Source organism: Pithys albifrons, chromosome 1 (genome assembly GCF_047495875.1).
Source record: "Pithys albifrons albifrons isolate INPA30051 chromosome 1, PitAlb_v1, whole genome shotgun sequence".
In the NCBI taxonomy this organism is placed as follows: Eukaryota; Metazoa; Chordata; class Aves; order Passeriformes; family Thamnophilidae; genus Pithys; species Pithys albifrons.
The window spans coordinates 56,079,019-56,101,761 of record NC_092458.1 but is presented as its reverse complement, the minus strand read 5'-3'; the positions used below and the strand labels follow the sequence as shown (position 1 = coordinate 56,101,761).

Sequence of the window (22,743 nt, the reverse complement as noted above, 5' to 3'; positions counted from 1 at the left end):
ATCTCATGCTTGCTCTTCATGACACCCAAGAGAAGACAGAAAAGCTTGACAGTCTGGTTTCCAGAACACCCTCTGTGTTAATTCTGTGGGTTGAATAAAAACTTAGCTGTTTTTTAAGATAGATGAGGCTCTTTGTGTGCAAGTCATAACATAGTAGTGTAGTTTACACTTTGAATAATAATATAGTGTAATGAAACCTGACATCTTGCAACCAGAAAGAACTATAATGAATCATCCAGTTTGCAAACCCAGAAAGGTTTGCAAAGTTGTCTGTGATTGTTCAGATATGATGATTATTTGTAGCTCTACACTTTATAGTGACAGATTAAATGCTGCAAATCATTACCTCAAAGATTTCAAAACATCTGCTATATTTTAACATGAAGTTACTGAGTATGATTGCAGTTAGTTATTTAGAATAGTTTTGAAAGGTGGTAATTGGGAAGCTGTTATTGAAATACTGTATTGAAATACATATTGAAGGGCAGGTATCAAATATTCTTGCGTATTTAGTATTTCTTACTACTAGAGTTGAATCAAATGGGAGATTTGGGGTTACTGAAGAGAGGGTTAGCTTACCTCAAAAATAGTAGACCATTAAAATAAAAGTAAACATTCAATTGTGAAATCCACTCCCAATTAAAATAATGTAAAATGAAGAATTTATAATGGGGTAATGGTGAAGTATTCGTTTTATTTCAGGTACTGAGGGCAGAAAATTCTGTTTTCTTAGTTTTACCTTGGGCCATTAATTTTGGCTTTCAGCTATTAATTCTCCTTTAAAAGCCTCAAAAATGTCATTATTGCTGTTACTGAGCTAATTAAGTAACCTCTTGGTTTTATTCTGTAATTTATTACGTGGGTTAATTATGTTGTATATGAAGTAATTAGTTGGAATTACCTTATATTACATAAATATTTAAATGGCACCTTCAAATTTTGCTTTTATTGATAGAAGAGCTTGTCTTGCAGAGTGGTTTTCTGCTTTTATAACTCTTTGTAGTTGAGCCATCGACTTTGTTGTACCAGTATGAAGGTTCCAGTATCAGCCTATTGTATTTTCAAAAATTAAGGAGTTAGGTTTGATATTTTGTCCTTTTTTTTCTGATGTGAGTTTCCTTTTATTGTGTGTGTGTACAGCTATAAAAGACATATCTCTGGATTACACTCTCATTAGTACGACCTCCTGCATTAATAATTATTACATCTAAGTAAACCTACATTATTTTAATGTAGTGGATTCATTTGGGAGAGCAGCTAAGCCATTTTGTTAGTGCTTGAGAGGTGTATTGCTCCAGGATTGTGTCACAAACCATGTTGTCTAAAATGTCTGGTTTTGTTTGCCCTGTGTCTTTCAGCGTTTCCTTTAAATGAAGCAAGCTTTCCAAACACAAATGACTTAATAAAATGTACAACCTTTTCTGTTCAAGACAATCAAATTAACTGAGGTTGGAGTAAGTAGGAAAATACCATATGATTGTGTGCTGAAAAATGACCAATGCAATGTGACATTTTTGAAGACTTGCTGAGTAAGCCGTATCCATGGAATGGGTATATATGTGTATCGCTGTCATTTCTACATGTACAGAATTAGACTCTGTTTTGGAGTATCTTTGAACTATTTGAACATACTCGTTTTAATACAGTACTTTTACATCCCTAACTGCACCAGCATCATAAATTATACAGCGATAAAATATAAAATTGGTTGTCATGATACCAGAAAAATAATCTTTGACAAGGCTTGAAAGACTTCTAGTAGTAAACAATTAAACACCCACAGTAACAGAAATGACAGCTTAAACTGTCCTGTCTGTAAAATGAACATGACATGAAATCCCCTGGAGTAGCACTAAACAGACTCGAGTTGGGTTTCCTTTAATCAAAGCAGATTAGAAAGGGAATTACAAAATAAGAAATGAGAATAATTGAATGAAATTATATTAATATTTGAGAGTGAGATTATAATAATATTTGAAATGCGTTTGTAAATGTGTTTATGTATACAGATAAAAATAAAAATCTTTCTGTATCTTACTAAAAAACCAAGTAAGAGTAATTCAGCTTTAAAAAAAAATAACTGGTGAGTGGAAGTTGTGTAATTCTGTGATTTATGAACTTACTGCTTTGGAGGTGACAGTGGGTTTTTGATGTGCTGGTAAATTAGCCACAGCAAAGGCATTGTCAGAAAGTATAACTTCATTGGCCAACTGTCACTGCAGTGTCTATACCTAGAACAAGGAGCAAGATAGCAATGTCTGTAGAGAGGAGAGACAAGCAATGCACTGCTCCAAAAGTGTGAATACTGCTATTTATTTTCTTGTTTTGTCCAATATTGTACATAAGGAGGGAAGGGAAGTATTAGGTAGAAATCAAGAATATTTGGATGAAGTGAGTCTTTATTGATGTTGACATAATATATCTTGTATCAAAGAAAAGAATGCATGATAATAGTAGCCTCTTAACTCTGAGAAGTGATTTTGTTTTAATAATTTGCAGTACTTTTTTCATGCTTATGAAAGTGTCAGCATTTAATTGAATTTGTTAGGTTGACAGTTCAGAGTTTGGTATCTTGTGTTGACGTATAGGGAATATAGATGAGTGTGATGTAATGTGACAAATATTAAGACCATGTATTTATAATTACTTACAGATTTAAATCAAAAGTGTATCTGTTACATGTGTATTCCACTTTCTTTTCAGCTATTATTTCCTACAGTGGAGGAAGGAGCAATACTTTGTATTATGTGGGGTCATAATATCCATAGGCAATATAGACTTGATGGATGGTGCTCAGAGTGAAAATGATTTATGAGTGATAACTAACTTAATAATTTTTAGATACCTGTCAAGTACCTAAATTCCTTTGTATTTTGCTACTCACCAGGAAGAAAAATTCCAATTACCCTTCTTTATTCTTATCCAGAAGACAAGAGTTGTAGTGTTGGTACAGAAAAATGAAAGGTGAGCAATTCAGGTCTTTATGGACCCTGTGAGACAGAAAGCAGCTACCACCTAAGAATAAACAAGGCCACAGCTGCTGTTGACTGGGAAAAGAGAAATCACTCCCTAGGAGTCCTCAGCGACTCCCCAGAAGATTCTCATAAGAACTCTCCAAGTTTCCCACTGGATCCCGGAGATGTATCTGAAAATATCCAAGATGAGTTCACCAAAACATTGGACTTGTGAGATATGGATTATAAACAATTAGAATTTGTAGTTTGATGGTGTGAGATTCAATTTAGCCAATAGAACGTAGCCTTACCCTATATAAACCATGTGCAGTGTGTATTAAGGGGTCTTTCACCATAAACCTTAAAGGCTTGTTGAGTGAAGTCCTTTTCCTCCACATTAAGATTGTTTACTTTATTGTAGAAAATCAAGATAACACCCTCCCAACTTCCCCCACAAGGTTTCTTTGTTTGTACGTATTTATGCTAGTAAATCTATTAAAAAACTCAATTTACTTTGTCCTGGGTGTGGTCTCTGCCCAAGAGCCAGAATGTTCCATGTATCTGATGCATATGTGCTGTTATACTAATATACTTGTTGTAAAGCAGCTAAAATAGCTAGATTATGCCTATGTGGGGACATAATTTCTTGTAAATACAGTTTGCAGTCACTGTTGCAAATACACCTGACTGTCATGTTAGGGTAAGGGGTGATAGAAATAAAACAGATCATTTGATGTGTGGTAGTTCAAAAATGGGAAAAAGAATTGTGGGGAGGAAGCTGAAATCAATGACTGGAGAAGCAAAAATCAATGACTGTGAAATGAAAGACTGTTCCAGTTCTTGTCACATTAACATATTTATGTTGTATCATATGTTTCTAGCCTAGTTTTCTGATATGAAATTCCAATAAACTCAAGAGTTTATTTCTTTAGCTGCTTTTTGTTTTATGCCACGGTGTTGCATCATGAATTAGATGCTCACCAGTTCAGGCTGTTCATCCTTCCTGAAACACTAACTACTGTAGACATCTGGATTCCCTCTTTGGATATTAACTAGCCTGTCTGACAGTTCTTTGGTATACTGCAATTTCTTTCTCTTTTGTGGGGTTTTTAATAAAAAAAGGAGTGCATAACAGTACCTGCCCTGCAATATTCCTAACCCCACAAGGGAAAATTCACTATAAAACCTACCCAGAAAATGATTGACTCAGTAGTGAGGTAGGCTGAATAGTGAAGATGTAGTCCTTTGCTCCATTACAGAGGGGAGGAAAAGATTGAATTATTTCCTAAGTTACTCTTTTAATTTGACTAATCACATTAGTTACTATTACATTGATTTTAATACAACCTGAACATCACATTTGGAGTATATGTAACTCAGTATATTTGTGACCTATATTGTAAAATGCAAAACTGTAGTTTGTCATTGTCTACAGAGTGAAAAAGTTTTGTAACAAGAAACAGACCACAGGTTTTTGATGAATAGTAGGTTTGTTTGTCGTCTCATCTTTGAATGGCATTATGCATTCAGAACTTTTATATAAATACATGTTATTTTAAACCACGGTTTTTAAACAAGATTTAAAATATATTTAAGGAAAAAGGTAACAATAAGTTTTCATAAAAAGTTGGCATTTTTGTTTTTAAACTGGTTAAATGTGGCTTTAAAAGGCCTTTATCTTACTACATAGATTTTGTTATTTTGGAGAAAGTCTTTTGTTATATTCAGTCATTTACCAGCACTCCTGGTCAACCACAAATATGATGCCTGTCTATAAGAACAGGCAGAAGGAGAATCCTGGTAACTACAGATCTGTCAGCCTGACCTTGGTGCCAGGAAGGGTCATGAAGCAGATCCTCTTTAGTGCCATCATGTAACATGTGCAGGACAACCAGAGGATCAAGCTGAGCCAGCATGAGCTCGTGAAGGGCAGGTCCTACTTAATAAACTGATATCCTTCTGTGACAAAGTGACCCACTTAACGGATAACGGAAAGGCTGTAGATGTTGTTTACTTGGACTTCATTAAAGCTTTTGGCACTATTTCCCACAGCATTCTCCTGGACAAACTGCTCATGACTTGGATGACTGCTAGGTTAAAAACTGGCAGGATGGCTGGGGCCATGAATGATGATAAATGGAGTTGCATCCACCAGCTAGATGTAAAATGACTGGTCACCAGTCATGTTTCCCAGTGCTCCCTGTTGGTGCCAGTCCTGCTTAACGTCTTCATTGATGACCTGGATGAGGGGATCAAGCGCACCCTCAGTCAGTTTGCAGGTGACAGCAAGAAGAGTGGGAGTGTTGATCTGCTGGAGGACAGCAAGACTCTGCAGAGGGATCTGGACGGGCTGGATCAAGGGGTTGAGGCCAACAGTGTAAGGTTCAATAAGGCCAAGTGCTGGGTCCCACCCTTGGATCACAACACCGCCCATGCAGTGTTACAGGCTGGGGGCAGAGTGGCTGTAAAGCTCCCTGTTGGTAAAGGACCTGGACAGGGGGTGGTTGACAGCCAGCAGAACATGAGCCAGCAGTGTGCCCAGGTAGCCAAGAAGGCCAGTGGCATCCTGGTCTGTGTCAGAAACAGTGTGGCCAGCAGGGAAGTGATTGTCCCTCTGTACTTGGCACTGGTGAGGCAGCATCACGAGTCCTGTGTTCCGTTTTGAGCCTTTCGCTATATGAAGGGCATTGAGGTGCTAGAGCAAGTCCAGAGAAGGGCAACAAAGCTGGGGAAGGTTCTAGAGTATGAGAAGGTTCTGATCTTATGAGGAGCAGTGAGGGAGCTGGGATTGTTTAGTCTGGAGAGAAGGAGGCTCAGGGAAGACCTTATTGATCTGTACAACTACCTGAGAGGAGGTTGTAAAAAGATGGAGGTCAGTCTCTTTCCATGAGTGACAAGTGACAGGATGAGAGGAAATGGCCTCAAGTTGTACCAGTAGAGGTTTAGATCAGATATTGGAAAAAAAGTTTCACAGAGAGGTTGTAAAGCATTGAGACAGACTGTCCAGGTAAGTGGTGGAGTCAGTATGCTTTGAAGTGTTCAAAAAACATGTAAATGTGGCACGTGAGGACATGGTTAAATGGTCAACATGGTGACAGTGCTGGATTGACGGTTGGACTTAATGATCTTAAAGGTCCTTTTCAACCTTAATGATTCTAGTATTCTATTATTTCAGCCATGAAGTAATCATCTGTTTTAGTATGGCTCAGCAGGTTTCCAGTTTCCTGTACTCATGGAGAGCAGTAACTAGTGACTTAAGAGGCCTTAAAGCTGAACAAGTATCTTGAAATACAGTCTTTGGTAGAAGCATACCATCAGACTTGTTGTTTATCTTTAAAATCTAGCAAAGTATTTTCCCCAGTAGGAGACAATTATTATATGCTTCACTGCCCCAGCATGTATTTGTATGTTGGTCTTTAGACTATCTCTAAATGTCTAGATAGCTTGCTGTTTTCATATGAGCATTGTAAAAAAATTATTACTGCTTCCATGGCTTCTTCTTAGAAAAATAACAGCCATTTGGAGTAAATTACAAGTTTTGATCAGTGTGTTCTTCCTTTCTTCATAAAATGAGGAGTAAAAGCTCCTAATGTATTTCATTTTGCATCTCTGTCATTTCTTTTCCTGATACCTTTTATTTGTTGGTTAGTTGTAACAATTTAAAAAATGTGATTCCTTGTATTTAACCTATGGAAATAAATTTAAAAGACATCAATTTCCTATGAGTTTTTTGATACTTGTTAGCATGGTAGGTTACAGGGACTCAAATGTCCAGCTCCCATCACTGCTAAACAGAATGGATTTAATAGTTCAAGTTCTGTTAGTCTGCTGCAGGCAGTCTGCATTGTGGTAGCTCAAAACCAGCCAAAGTTTTGTGTTGTCTTTACCAGATGGTTGTTAAGGATCTCTTTTGATCCGTAAGTCACATCTGGATATTACATTGTTGTTATGTTTATGAGATACAGGAATGAATGGAAAGAACTGGGTGGATGAGTTTGTGTGGGATATTGTGCGGGTGGTGGGAACAAGATATTGCTTTGGAAGGAACATCTGAAATGTAGGCTACAGATGCAGAGAATCCTTACCTCATTAGTTCTCGTGTTCACTGAGTTGCTTGCATTGTTTTCCTACGTTGTTATGGTTGCTGTGCTTGAGATGTCATCATAGGGATCCAGTTTTCAGAGCAGAGGCAAACTATCATGTAAGAAACCCCCCAAACTTACCTTGAAAAAAGGTAAGGACCTTCTGAAAAAGTTATTGATTAGTGCTGAGCCATTTCTAGCGTCTTTTAATTACAGTACAGTTCTGAAATGTAGCCTGTTCATCATATTCTGAATGATGCCAAGGTTTGAAAAAAGTCCTTTAGAGTTCCCCGAGAACTTCCTCATGAATTTCAGGACAACCAGAGGTTTCTGGTGTGCAAGCATTTTCCTGAGAGAAAAGAACTACCATTTCGTTCTGATATGTGAAAACTATGCTGTTATAATTCATGTGGCTTTACCAACTACTTTGCTGAGCCTTATAAAAATGTGTTCCTTTCTGTGATGTTTGTGCATTTCAGTATATGCATTGTGATGAGGTTTTTCTGTCCTTCTTCCCTTTCTGACACTATATAATGCCATCCATGTGCTTATACACTGTGATTTATGTCAAAATTGGGGGTTACAGCTTCCTGCACTTGTATTTTGCACTGCTCAAGTGGAGGAGATCATTGTGGTTCAGCTACAGGAAAGCCAATGAAAGTCTGCTTGGGGGTGTCTTGTTCCTAAGGTGGTTTTGCTTTAAAGATAAAATAGGTATTTTTGTAGGTGCAGTGTGAAACTGTGGTAAGCATCCTGCATCATGTTTTCCTTGTATGAAGCCATTATGATGAGAGCAGTGTTGTGTGAAGGGTTTCTGATCCCAGCCTGCAGTAGCTGCAGGTATTCCCTGGAGCAGGTATCCAGGTTACCATCCTTTCAGAGCCTTGGGAGCACAGGTGGGAGGCAGCAGCATCTGTTTTCCTCTGATGAGCAAAATAGTCCCTCACTGCAGTGACAATAAATCTGAAAGTAAACATTTAACAAATCCCTCTTGGCCCTTTAACAAGAATTAATGTGTTTAATCTCAGATTTATCAGCAAGTTTGGATGATATAAGCCCCCCACTTGTCAAATTTGTGTTTTATGTTCAGCATTTAGAGTGAACAAGGGTAATCGAGAGAGGTAGGCAGTGCAACTCTTTACGGGTTCTCATTACAGAATTATGAAGATTTGTTTTGTGGATGCGTTTTTTTAAAATGGTTTTCAGTGACAGACTGCAAACTTACTTTCCTTCCTCTGATTTTTTAATACATTTTAATTTTCATATCAATCCATCAATACACAGATAAAACCTAAGTAATGATTCAGAGGATGCCTTGTAATATGCCCAGCAAAAAATTACTGCACAGTACCTACCAGAATGCAGAAATAGCATAGATCAGTGAAAGTTCAGCTGTTCTGTTCCTAGGAGCAGACTTTATGCAACTTAACACAAGAACAAGAGGCAGATGAAATGTGCAGTACTTTGTTGTATTCTGAAGGAAAATTTCCGCTATTTCAGATAAGCTTTGAAGGTGAATGAGGAGCATAGTTTGGAAGAAGGCCAATCAGAGTAAATTAGCACCCAGGTTGTGGTGGTTTCATTGTTATGGGGTATCTTTGATTAAGGAGTATAAAACCATGGTTGTGCACTCAGTCTTTCCTGAAGCTCATTGTAAAAGGTAGTCCAGGTGGGCAGAGGTCTGAGACATATCTTTAGAAATTTTATTTTCCTGAGGAATAGAATTTGGAATAAAAACTTCAGTGTCCAAGATCTGTACTTTTAAAGTTTTGATCCTGTAAGCTGATGATTAGGAGTCAGCACAGTGTAGGCAGTAGGCTGCTTCTCAAGATTGAACTGCTAATGGAGAGTATCTTCTTTCTCAAAGTTAATTGTTGTTATATACTTCTAATATTCGCTGTCAGCAGTGTCACCATTACAGCAGATGGTCTTCAAGAGAGAGGTTTGTGTTGATGCTGGAAGCCTGTTACTTCAGCAAGCCTTCATCCATAGTGTGCGTGTCTCAACATGAGTCAACAAAATTCTATGGATACTCAAAATATTTTGAAACCATATGAACAGAATGTGTATTTTCCTCTGGCTAGTAAAAATCAGTCATAAAGTCTTCATAGACTTATAATATACAGAATCCAACCAGCTTGGCATATGAATTGTGTGTTAAAGTGTATTCTGGCTGTATCTGCAGACCGCGTTTAGACAAAATAGTGTTTTGTTCTTGCCAGGTGTTGGACTGTCTGCTGGAGACTCGGGTTTTCTATTCAAACAGATTGGATCAGACTTTTTACTTGACCAATGACCTTCCTAGGGAAGAATGTTAGTAGAGAATTTGTCCTTTGTACAGATTTCATGGTATGAGAAGAGGGGTATTTTATGCTTTCTGTTAGTAGAATATAATGTCCTGAATGAAAAAAAAAACAAAATTCATAGCTTTTTTAAAGAATTGGTGGTTCAGTGGAAGACAAATAATCTGAGGATTATTACTTGTTTAATGGGTTTATTCTATTTTCCTCAGATACTGATTATGAGGCTAGCTATAGAAATCTTGTCTTTCTCAGAAAGAAACTTGATCTGGAGATGCAGGATTTACGAGTGCCTTTTTTCAGTAATGTATGCCTGAGTCCAGATTAGAGACATTAATAATCAGGAATTATTTCCATCTTAATAGCCATGTGAAAAGCTTATGTTTTGGCTAATTTGACAGTTGTTCCTTACGCTTCTAAACTAGATAAGAAGCATCTTCTCTAGTTAGTCTTATCATTTACTCTCTTCTTTATCTGACTTGGATGGATCTCTGATTCAGTTGTATGCTTTATACCATGTGGCAACTAATTTGTTGTGCTGAACTCTTTGTTTCTAGTTTATCCTTATGCTTTTGTCCTTTATACATCTGCTTTCATACGTATTTTGGGGTGGTTTGGGGTTTTTTTTGTATTCTGGTGCTTCATTATCTTTTTCATATCTTCCTCCTTTCTCTCTGACCTAATTTTTGGCATCTATTGTATTCTTCAGAGATTTCCATCTAGCATTATATGACAGGTTGTTCTGTAGGAGTTTGTAGGAGACATGCTGGGAAGAGATTTCATTTGTTCTCCCTTTGCAACTGTGCTTGTGTCTAAAAATTGTGTTTGAATGTGATAGGAATGCAAAGAAGGACTCTGATGTCTCTAAATGTTGCCTCTGCCCAAACCTGCCCTGTTGTTATGTGATTAAACTTCTGCAAATTGGAGGAACACAAGAATGCATTGTATTTCAGAGTCTTTTACTGGACAGTAATTAGGAGTATTAGATATCAAGTGGAATTAATGTACTTGAGTGCATGTCATTTTAATAAGGTTGCACAAAATCACCAGCACCGGAGGTTATTTTTACATTTTGACTCCACATTGTGTACTTCAGTAAATGGCCATATGTAAACAACTAATTAACTAGAAAAGAAATAATTTTCTATTCCTAAATCTCCAAAGGATTATCAAATTAACAGCTGCATTTTTACTCTGATTTTGTAGAAGACCATATTCAGTCAAGGATTATAATTCTAAATATTTTTCATTGTAATCACTTTTAAAAAATCTGATTATTTATAGCACTATTTTGTTTTCATCATCCATATTTGGTTTCAATAGATTTGTAATCTGTTCAGACTAAGCAATGTACTGAGGGTGAATTCAGCTGGTGCATATTTTGAAAAATCTAAAGGAATACTAGCCTTTTTAAGAAATATTTTAATGCAGTTGTAAACATTTAAACCCACTTTGATTGTGTGTGTTTTCTGTTTAAATAGCTATCCCCAAATTGTTAAAATACTCAAAAGTGCAAAATATTATATAACGTCAAAAAAGAAAGGATGCCACATATATTAATACATACTGTGTATACACAAAAATTCTGCAACGTTTTGTATTTTATTCTGTTGGTACAAAATAGTGGAACTTATTTCTGCTGGTCCCTGTAATAGTTAGGAGATAGAAATCCAGCTCATGGATGTGTAGCACTGTTAAGGTAGTCAGCTGTCACTCTTCGTGGTTTCTTGATGTGAATCTTACTGATTCTTACAGAAAGAAACATTGGTTTGGGAAACATTTGGAGGTTCTTTATCAACAGGATTTAATGAAACATGTAAAGCGCAATTCTATTATAATATTGTGAGGGTTTATTTTTTTTAAAAGTGTGCAGTTCGTGCAGCGACCGAAGGCAGAATCCTTGTTTTGGAAGGCTTGGAGAAGGCTGAGCGGAACGTTCTGCCTGTGTTAAACAACTTGCTGGAAAACAGGGAAATGCAGCTTGAAGATGGTCGTTTTCTCATGTCTGCAGAACGTTACGACAAACTTTTGCAGGTATGGAAATGCTATTTTGATTTTTCTTTTTTTTTTTTTTTTGTGTCCTGTTCTTGGAAGTGCCAGAATACTGTTGTGAAGGGGAGAGTACTTAGGAGTCAAATAGGGGAAATCTCACCAAAGTTTCTGTGTTTTTTTCTGGAACATTGCACACACTGAAGCAGGCAGGGTGAAAGCTGCTGTTTTCAACAACAAAAAGTGTTCATCTGAATCTTGTCTACAGAAGGGAAAGAGTAGTCCACTTTAACCTTGTGTGAAGCCTGTATGTTTCTAAAATGTGGAAGCCACAATGTGAGAATAACTATATTATACTTATGAAAAGTTATTTAAGTTGAAATTGTTCCCATGAAGTGCAGATAATCCTTCAACTTTTCAATAGCCTTGTTGCTAAGCCTTTAAAATGTTAAGATACAAAAAGAATGAGGTCAAGATGAGCAACACTATATTAATTACTGCTTGTTTGCCTTTTAATTTACAAAAGTATATGTAAAGAGCAATCTAAACTATAGAAAATGGTTAGATTGATAGGAAATGGGATTTTATTCAGTAATATTCTTGGGTTTTTGACAGTTTCAGTAGTACTTTGTATGTTACCTTCACATACTGTACTTTCCAGTCACATACCTGTCAGTCTAACACCTGCTTGCTCATCTTTCTGTCTGCCATTTGTAACTGTGGTTAAGTGTATAAGTCTGACCCATGTGGCACAGAAAGAAAATGTGCAATAAGCCTTCTGTCATTGCTCTCGATGGTATGAAGTTGCCAGCTGTGCTGAAGTACCATAGTGAATTTCTGAAAATTTAGCATATTTCTTATGCCTCTCACCTGTGGTTAAAATTCTTCTGATCCATGCCATTTCCAACAATATTTTTATGATATTTACTTAGTAGATGCAGTCATTGGAAGCATTATTATTATTATATTTCAAAACTAAGCTTTTAAAATGTAATTGTATTTAAAGACTGAAAATGAGAATTCAAATGTAGATTCAGTTTCAAAACATTTTCCTATTTAACACTTTTCCAGTGATTAAATGTTTTAAAATTAGTGCCTCAGGCACATTGCCAGTAGTTTATGAGTGAAATAAATCTCTTCCTACAACACTAAATTTAATATTGTTGTTTTATTGTTTGGGGAATATTGTATTATATAATCTAATGTTCATTTCACTTCTCCCATGTGAATAATTACTGTGCATCTAGGTCTGAAGGAAATGTACCCATGTGTGGTTTCAAGAAAGACTTAACTGTGATGTGGAAAGACAAAAGAGTGCATTTTTATACGCAGTGAATCCTTTACATGACAATAATACAATATTTAATGTCCTTATGAGACAGTCTAGTTTTGTATTATTTAATATAATAAAGCATAATTTTTAAATGGAAGTTTTAAAGTAGAGATTTTAGTTGGCCTTACATTTACAATAGGAGTGGTGGGAAGGAAGGAAAAAAGTTGTTCATAATAACCCACTTCTAGTATTTTAGAATAAAATACATTTTTTGGTTTGTTTATATTCTGTTCTTTGTAAAAACTAGTGTTGTATTGGTATCTTTTCACATGATGTAATGTAAGGTAACATCACAACAGGCATCACCATCTGTGGGGTTTTTGGTTAAATTACTACAGGCCTGAAAGCTGTACCTAATCAAGCATTCTTTCTATGTTCATTTTGGAAAAACTTTTTTTTACCTTCCACAGATTTAACCAGTTCTATTGCTTTCTAGACACTCTGAAGGAAAGACGAGAACACTACCACATTTAGGTTGAATGACCAGGGCTGTTAATTGACCTGAAGCTTGGTCATCCTAAGATTTTAATGATGGGTTTTTTTTTTTCTTTCTGTTACTTTCTTTTAATTTCTTTAGGATCATACAAAATCAGAATTAGATGCATGGAAGATTGTTCGGGTCAGTGAAGATTTTCGAGTGATAGCATTGGGCCTGCCGGTGCCGAAGTACTCTGGTAACCCTTTGGATCCACCCCTTCGCTCGCGGTTTCAAGCTAGAGATGTTTATCATCTGCCCTTTAAGGTGAGTGTCATAGCAGAAGATTGGATTATTTATATGGAGTAGAGACAGTATTTTGAGGTTATGTTTTACTTACCTCTGAAAAGAATGCTTGAGTTTTTTGTATTTTCATATTTAATAATAAATTCCTGAATGCAGGCTTAGCGTTGCCATGGAATGCTACAGCAGAAAAGTAACTTCCATAAAACTTAATCCTAAAAGAAAGGATTTGATTTTTTTTTCTTAAATGAAATGATTTCTGTGTCAAGGAGTAAGTAGAATCCTCATGTCTAAATTAGGGGGAAAGATAGAAAATGCCTTATATAATGTGACCCACAGTATTATCCTAAAATTAATTTATTAAATGATTTTATATTCTATTTTCAGGACCATCTTCAGCTGTTATATTCAATCGGATCAAACATTTCCACAGAAAGGTAATTTTTCATAATTAAAAAAAAATTTGAAGAACCGAATAAGCAATGTCCTTTCAGGATTCCGTGCTATTTCTGCTTCTTTGTCACTGCATAGATGAGAAGTGAAGAAATTTTTTAATATGTGTGGGTATATACTCACACAGCTTTTCGTATGCAGCCTTTGTGTAGTGAATCTTTAATGCTTCAGAACTTCAGTCACTCCTTACTTGTTTGCACTCAGAAGTAGTTCCAGCATCTTTTACTGTATTTAACTTTTTATGGTTTGGTATTTTAAATATAGATAGCATGTATAAAACTCTGTAATTACTTTTTCCTATGCAGAATTTCTCAGCTCCTGTCATTTGCTACAACTCTCTGCTCTCAAGAATCTTCTTCGCTGGGACTTCCAGATTTTCCTTTAGACAGCTTATCGGCTGCAGTTCAGATTTTGGTATGTGCATACATGTGCTGTGAAACTGTACAGGCTTAAAATTTTTCAGAATTAGGTCTGGTTTATTCATGTTGTCAGAAGATTAACATGAATATTTAAAGAAAAAATGCTGAAAAAACTAAGAAGAGTTTGAGGGAGGAAAGTCTCATATTTCTCTGGATAATACTTTAACCAAGCATATAGTATAAAACTGAAGGACAAAGTATGGTAGGATATAAAATTTGTGGTGTGATTAAATGTATCTTAGTGCTCAGTTTGTTGTCTTTTGCCCTCTGGTAAATCATCTTACCTGACTTCAGGAACATCTGCAGTTTACCTGATGGCACTGATGTAGTCAGTGAAGAGAAATAAAAATCAAAACCTTAAGTGCTTTGTATTTAATGTTATGCATGTAAATCAGATTGCTAGCATTACAAAGACACCTATTGCTCTCCACTGGCACCTTAAAGGACACAAAAAAGTTATTCAAATGTAGATATAGGAAACAAGTTGTATGAGATGAAGCCTACATTAGGTCTTTGAGTTGACTGTGGATTTAGAATAAACTTAGAAATGGAGGGTTACATGAAGAGGCTGGTTGTGCAGTGCTTCCTGACAGCTACAAACCATGGGGAAATACTGCTGAGTTTACAGTGACAGATCAGGCAGGTGAGAACTAAAGCTATGGCAGTCTTTCTGTTTTCCCAGATAGTCCTTTGCCTCTTGGACTTTATAATTACATGGTAAACAGTTGAAGTCAAAATGGAAGGTGCCTCCTGAAGGAAGTCAGAGAGATGAGGTCTTTATGAAGAGACAGAAGAGTTGATGTCCTTTTGTATGCAGGAAGATATGGTCAACCCAGGAGGATAAAATACCAGGACAGTTTCTCAACCTCTGTCTTCAAGGTGCAGGTGTCTGTAGTAGGGTCTTAGAGTAGTTCTCTGTTGTCTCATGTGCAGTCATTCTGCCTATGGTACTGCTTAGCAACAGATCACTTTCTTTTATTGTGTTATGTGCAATTACTTGTATTACCGTGGTGCTCAGTCCTCTCAGTTGTGCTGGATACTTACAGACACAATTTATTTTCTGAATTTGTGCTCCCACATTAGATGCAGAAGTGATTAAAATTTAAGTTCAGTGAAATGAAGCAGTATTTGGAGGGCTTTAGGAAAGAAGTATGTGTTGGATTTTAAAATAAATTGTAACTTTTTATTCTTTGAGTCCCATAGTGAAAAATTATTTTTAAATGAATGCCAGATGGCTTTCAGAGGAACAGAAAGAAAACGAGCCCTAAGCTGTTATCTGAACTATGAAGTGAAGGAAACATTTTATTTTACATTAGAGAATGTGAAGTGTTATCATTGCATGACAGTGTCTTTTTTAGGTGGATGAAAACTGTTTCTTTTAGAATTAGTTTTAATCACTTGGTTTTCTAAGCTGACTGTTCTCAGTGACTTCTAGCTACAGCATTTTTCCTTCACATGCTGGGCCAGTGCCATCCTCTGCTTCTAGCTTATTTGGTTTAACTGTTTAAAAGTATGGAGGTTATGTATTGTAGCAAGTAGTTTCTTATCTTCTGTCATGGATTCACACAGTCCCAATGCTTATTTCTTGGCCTGAGAACTCCTGCCTGCTGAAAGGGAGAATTTTTAATAGGATCCTGTTCCAAAGAGGCTCATTTTATACATGCCATTGTAATTATTATTTATTTGAGATAATATGGACATACTACATGATATGTTCTTCTATATAGATGAAGGGCTTTTAAAATGCAATAAAGGGCTCCCTGATCCTTGAAGTAGTACATCTACTACAATGCATTAAATGGTTTATTTTTACTGAGTTCTTTTAATGTGGAACATTAAAAATAGTATAAATGTATTGCTGCTTATAAATGTAAATTGAATTATGCATTTCATAAAATATGCATCTCCTGTTTTCATTTCCAAGGAACTTTGTTTCAGTTGGGTGCTTTTGTAAATCCGAATGTGTAACTGAAAATCAGTTGATTTTATTTGAATTATTTGCTTTGATGAAGTCTTAAAAAGATAGCGCCAGTCCAATGACTGTTATTCACTAGTGTTACACACAAGTAATCCTTAAAAACTTGCAAGTTGTTATTGCAGCAAACAGTCAATACTTTCCGTTGGGGGTTTGAAACACCTTTTTCCTACAAGGAAAGGCTTTATGCATAGTTTCGTGAATAGTCATAAAATCATTTCTGTTTCTTTCTTTTACTGCAGCAAATTAATCAAATCTTTGTCTAGTTGAGGCAGCAACTGAAAAAAGAGTTAGTACTTAGAACTAATGACATTATTAAAAAAAGGTTGTTTTCAGTTTTGTGTAGAAAATGCAAGCATAATTAATAACTTATTTCAAAACAAAATAGTTTTAATCAAACTTCAAAAATTTCTTTGAACAGATTTGTTAATCTGTACAATGTAATAGAATTAAAATTATATGCTACCAATTTCTGTGAGTGTGTAGATCATTCATGTAATACAGATTTCTTGTCATACTGATTCTTTTCTAGTGGTGCTGTTAAACTCAGTTACCAGTAATGGGATTTGTCATTCTTGGCCATATATGTCTTTAAGTATCTGAGCCAGTCACTGTGGCTTCCATTTATGCACAGGAAAGAAAATAATTCTTAGGACATAGTTCTTCTAATCTACTTTGGACATTTGCATTATAATGAATTACATCTGAGAAATTTCTGGTTTGACATTTAATCCAGTACTGTTTGTAGTGGTCATTTGTATATTGCCCTTACAGTCTTACTTTACGTTCAGAGTTGCATAGGATTTTTGGGTTAAAGATTGGTGACAGAATGAGCCAATAATTTTTTTAATTTGTATTTTTAAATTTGCATTAGGATTCCTTTCCTATGATGTCCATCCAGCATGTTATTGACCGGCTTTACCCTTACAATATTTTCCTTGGAAAGGAAGGCAGGACTGCAGTCAAAGACATGTTGAAAGTAAGTATTGCAAATTTGTATTGTAATTCCAGGGAGTGATGGATTATGGCAATAGTTCTTTGACTAATGTTGTTTCACTACTTCTGAATAAAAAAAGGAATTTAAAATAAACTAAATGGCTACATTATTGCTGATGCTTAAAACTTTGTAATAGTATTTTAAAAAAGAACCTTCATAAGCTAGTAAATTTTGTGATAGTGCAAGGTGAAACCCTTAGGTTCTCTGGAATATTTAGACCTCAGTTAAAAGTTACAGAAAAATCCTCATTATATAGTAAGTGGTTAATTAACTAGAGAGTGGTTAATTAACTACCTATATGGTTAAGATAGTCAAATGCTTAAAGTATACCTCTGGCATTTGACTTTTCAGAGAAGATACTAAAATGACTATAGATATGACATGCACAAAATACTTTCAGTATAGCATGATTACAGATTATTCTGATCTCTGAATTTGTTCTGTGTTAGCCAGTTTGTTTCTTGTTGGTCAGATCTGTTTTGTTGTTTTTTTCCATGTTTAATAATAGCTTACAAAGTCTATAAATATGCTGGGTTATTCCATTTATCCTTTTAAAACTTAAGCACAATGTTAGCTTTTTTCCTTTTTTAATATGTTGTAGTTCTGTATGTTGTTGAAAATTAGCGTTCACAGCTTAGAATATCTTACCCAGCTCTTTCAGTCTTGAAAATCAGATGTTATTTGTATGTGCAGATTTGGAAATAACCAACGTTGTAGCTAGCTAGTGAATTTTTGGTTTTCCTATAACCAAGCTGATGTGAGAGGGAAATGTTTGTAGCCCATCCCTGCTGACATCCCCCACTCCGTATACTGCCTTTCTGCACTGGAGTTCCGTCCTGTATTCCCTGCATAACTAGACTGCTCTCCTACTTGACTTTGAGTTTTGGGATGGCCAGTCCTTGTATTTGAAGGATGTTGTCCTGAATGACCTGCTAGCTTTTCTGAAGCATCCAGGCTGACTCTTGTGGGGTCCTACCTACCGCTTTCGGAAGAAGCCAGTATGGCCTGAAATGCAGTATCTTTAGTGATTTGTCACTTGTCTTCATCACTCCCCCTCATGATTCTGAACACCATCGTTTCATGGTTACTACAGCCAAGACTGCAATTGATTTCCACATCCATGACCCATTGCTCCTTGCTTGTGCATAACAAGAGCTGTCTGTGCTTCCCCCCTCCCTAGCCAGTTATTCAGGCAGCCTCAGAAATCTAGATTGATCAGCTCTGCGGAGAAGGACCTGGAGGTCCTGGTGGACAGCAAGCAGTGCATGAGCCAGCAGTGTGCCCTTGTGGCCCAGAAGGCCACTGGTATCCTTGGGTATGTTAGAAAGAGCATTGCCAGCAGCTCAAGGAAGGTGATCCTGCCCCTCTACTGAGCCCTAGTGAGGCTGCATCTGGAGTGCTGTGTCCACTTCTGGACTCCTCAGTACAAGAGAGACATGGAGCTCTTGGAGTGAGTCCAGCGGAAGGCAACAAGAGCATCGCTTGTGAGGAAACGCTGAGGGAGCTGGGCCTGTTCAGCCTTGAGAAGAGATGACTGAGTGAGGATCTCATCAGTGTCTGTAAGTATCTGAAGGGAGAGTGTCAAGAGGATGGAGCGAAGTTCTTTGTGGTGCCAAGCAATAGAACAAGAGTCAGCAGGCAGAAACTGATGCACAGGAAGTTCCACCTGAATATGAGGAAGAACTTCTTTACTGTGTGGATGACCATGCACTGGAACAGGCTGTCCAGAGAGGTTATGGAGTCTCCCTGACTGGAGATATTCAAGAACCATGTTGATGCAATCCTGTGCAATGTGCTCTGGGATGACCCTGCTTGAGCAGGGAATCGGAGCAGATGAGCCACTGTGGTCCCTTCCAGCTTCACCCTTTCTGTGATTCTGTGTCACGCTGTGTTGCACTTCCACCAGAGCTTGGGGTAATTGAAGTTTCCTATGAGAACCACCATCTGCGTAAAAATAGATTTCTATCTGTTAGCAGAACACTAACAGTCACTTCTGTTCTTAATATGCCTTTATTTTAAATACTTTGGGATTTTGTTTACCTGATCAATTATAGATGTTAAATGTCTATATGTTCAATGCCATCAGCCTCCTCCATTTTCTGTTTATTTTCTATTTATTTTATTTTCTTTAACTTTGTGTTGTGCGTGCGTTTGCTTCCTATGTTAGACAGGTTGATTTGATTCATAAAATTTCCTTTCTTGATCATAATCATCATAATCTACTTTCAAATATCTCATTAATTTTTTCTGTGTTTTTCTTTTTTGTTTTTAATCTTCATCATCACTACTTACATGAACTTACTATGTCAATGAGTACATGTAATCTTATTTGGAATTTTATTCTATTTGCACACAACAAATCTTGTTAAGCAATGAACCTTAAGAAATACAGAAAATAACTGGTTGTATTGAGGGACATCTGTTTATAATGATATTATAATAATAGCTCCAGAACATTGATAAGAATTATTTTTTCCATTTCGTAGGAATGGTGAGGGAGAGAAGTCTGGCTGAAGCAAAGTGATTTCTAACTGTACCTTTCTACAGGTTTCCTAAGAGTATCCAGCTAATAGTTACCACTGAATACTTCTTTCTGTGTAAAAGATTAGAATTGGGAAAAGGTAGTCTTAACTGGAAGGTATCAAGAATTAAAAAATAAATACTGGATGTGTATTCAAATTGACGGATTAGTTTGTGTATATTCAATCACTTCTTAACATCAACTAACATTTAAAGAAAAAAACGCAAAATTTCAGATTATGAAATGTAAAGTTTAGGCATTAGGCATCAGACTTAGGGAAGATATGGGGATGTAGTAATATAGCCGATAACATATCCTAATTTCAGGATATCTTCCCTTCCAGTCAGTCAGCTGTTGGAGCTGAGAAGTGAGATAGCCAGTGGTTATACCAAATAGCTAGTTTTGGTCGTTGTTAGATGCTGCGCATATTTCTTGAAGAGATCGTATTCTCAGGGTACTGTCTTCCCAAATGTTATCTTCAACCTGGGGAAATTCTTTATAAGCCTCTTTGCTTACTGAGACTACACCAAGACATAAGTAGTATTTGTAATTCTTATTCTCAATAATGAATTAATGTGAAATATTGACTTACACTTCCCTATGAGTGAAGGTAGTTCTTAGGAGAGTGTGTGGTGAGAAGCTTGATGTGATTCAGCAACGTGTGCTTGCAGACCAGAGCTGCAGCAAAAGTAGTGTGACCAGCAGGTTGAGGGAACTAATTCTGCCCCTCTCCTCCTCTCTGAAGAGACCCCACCTGTACTGCTGTGTCCAGGTCTGGGGCCCCTAACAAAAGAAGGATGTGGACCTGCTGGACTGAGTTCAGAAGAAGCCACAAAGAATATGAGAAGGCTGGAGCACCTCTCCTAGGAAGACAGGCAGAGGGATTTGAGGTTGTTCATCCTGGAGAAAAGACAGCTCTGGGGAGACCTTAGTGCAGCTGTAGAAGAAAGCTGGAGTGGGACTTTTTGCAAGGCATATGGAATATCCATATAGGAAGGGGGAATGGCTTCAAACTTAAAGAGTGTAGGGTTAGATGAGATATTAGGAAGAAATTCTTGACAGTGAGGGTGGTGAGGGACCGGTATGGGTTGCCCAGAGTAGTTGTGGATGCCCCATCCCTGGAAGCATTCAGTGCCAGGTTGGGTGGGACTACTTGGAGCTTCTGGTCTAGTGGAAATTGCCCCTGCTCATCAAACAGGGTTGGAACCAAATGATCTTTGAGGTCCCTTTCAACCAAAACCATTCTATGGTTCTTACAGTGTTGGTCTTGGATGTGTGAAGATGCTTTGAAATCCAATCTCTTGTTGTGTGGATCTAGCTGAAGTTAAAACCTGTTTTAGGCTTAACTGTCTAGCTACCAACTTTTTGATAGGAATGTAACTCCTTTTTACATAAAAAATGGTTAGCATAAAAGAAGGTATTTAAGGATTGCACACTAATCCTGCATCAGCAGTGGTCTTCAGAGTTGCGTATCATACAGAACTTTTGTACAAGTGCTAGGGTTTGCAGCATTCACTAGTTCATTAGCTTGCAACAGACAGGACAGAAGTACCAAAATAAACTTGTGAATGATGTGCATTTGTTTACCCTTATTTGAAGTTTCTGTACTTTGGCAACTTGTGCTGGTTTAAAGGTAAACTGGCAGGAGAGATGAACCCAACTGAAGAGAGATTACAAATCAGAATTACAATTTACTAAAAAAGATTACAGTAAATACAATGATACAGAGAAAAACTGGTTTTAACCCACAAAACTAGATGTATAACCCAACACCCTGGCACACGAACACAGTGGCGTTCGTCAGCCCCTGTGCTGAGTGCCATGTGGTCCCCCTGAGTGCACGGTAAAAGGAAAGTAAAACCTGTTGGTGAGGATGATGGTCACAGTTCTGTCAAAGTAATGATTTCAGTCTTGTTGAGAGTGGCAGGTGCAGTCCTGTTGAGGTTCTGGTCTTCCTCTGAATCTGACAAGTGGTACCAGAAGTCCCAAACTTCAAGATTATATATGCTCAGGTTCATGTGGGAATACTCAGTACCTTTGCCAGGCCAATGAGCGTCACAATGGGTTATTTAACTCTGTGAGTCATGGGATATTTTTTGAATCTTTGATGGTCTGTGTCATTGCAATTGCCTGTTGTGCCAGTCCGTAATGTCCCATTGTCAGACATGATGCCTCAGGCTGAGTATGAGGATGCTGATGGTGCCCCAGAGGGGAGTTACCACAGCTGAGTCATTGGTGTGAAGATGAAAACATTTCTATGCCTTGCTGTGATCTTTAACACCCAGCTTGTAGCCTGAGGTGTGAGGTGTGCCCTGGGCAGCTGCTGCTGCAAACTTTCAATTTTTAACAGTTCATGAGAAATCACAGAGAGGGTGTAGAATACATAGTTTTGGTTACACCCACACAGTGATAAACTGGTTCTGGCTGCTGTAACTAGGACACAACTGTATCAATTTTTATTCTGATTCTTAGAGATGATCCTTAACTTAGAAGATTGTACAAAAGAAAATATTTGTTGCTTGGAATTCTGGCCTTTAAAATTATTCTGTACTTAGATGAAATACTGGCATGGCAAATTATTTTGACTGACAGATGAACATTTGAAATATGATTGTAAAAATTAAGTAAAAAATATTTAAGGTTTTTCTGTGAAAAACTGAGATATGGAGAAATCAGTGATTTCAAGGAAAACACTTTCAGTTAAACATTCTCAATCAATAAGCTTAAGTACATATGATATTTCTCCCACAGTATCCAAGTTTTTGCTATTTCGCTATTATAAAACTGGTCATCTTCATGTATGCTGAGTTTGGTGACTCAAAAGAGGCTCCAGCTTTTCTATACATATTTCTTCCTTGTCCCATAAACTTTTGGTATTTTACTTCAGATTCATTGGATTGTTTGGTTTTGCTCTTTTAATTCTCACATGCCTTTTGTGTGCCTTTTTTAACCAGTGTTGAAAACACTATTTGAATTTTTTTACCTTTTGATCAGACAAATCT

The 22,743-nt window shown here is 36.9% G+C and overlaps 1 protein-coding gene across 1 annotated transcript in view; it reads left to right on the top strand.

The window, feature by feature from the left end:
* The window catches only part of VWA8 (von Willebrand factor A domain containing 8), a 184,299-nt gene that overhangs the window by 22,857 nt on the left and 138,699 nt on the right, over positions 1 to 22,743 (top strand). The window contains 5 exon segments of the mRNA XM_071550531.1: positions 11,203 to 11,370; positions 13,236 to 13,400; positions 13,764 to 13,813; positions 14,135 to 14,243; positions 17,098 to 17,202. Of these exon segments, the coding sequence (XP_071406632.1) occupies positions 11,203 to 11,370; positions 13,236 to 13,400; positions 13,764 to 13,813; positions 14,135 to 14,243; positions 17,098 to 17,202 (597 nt within the window).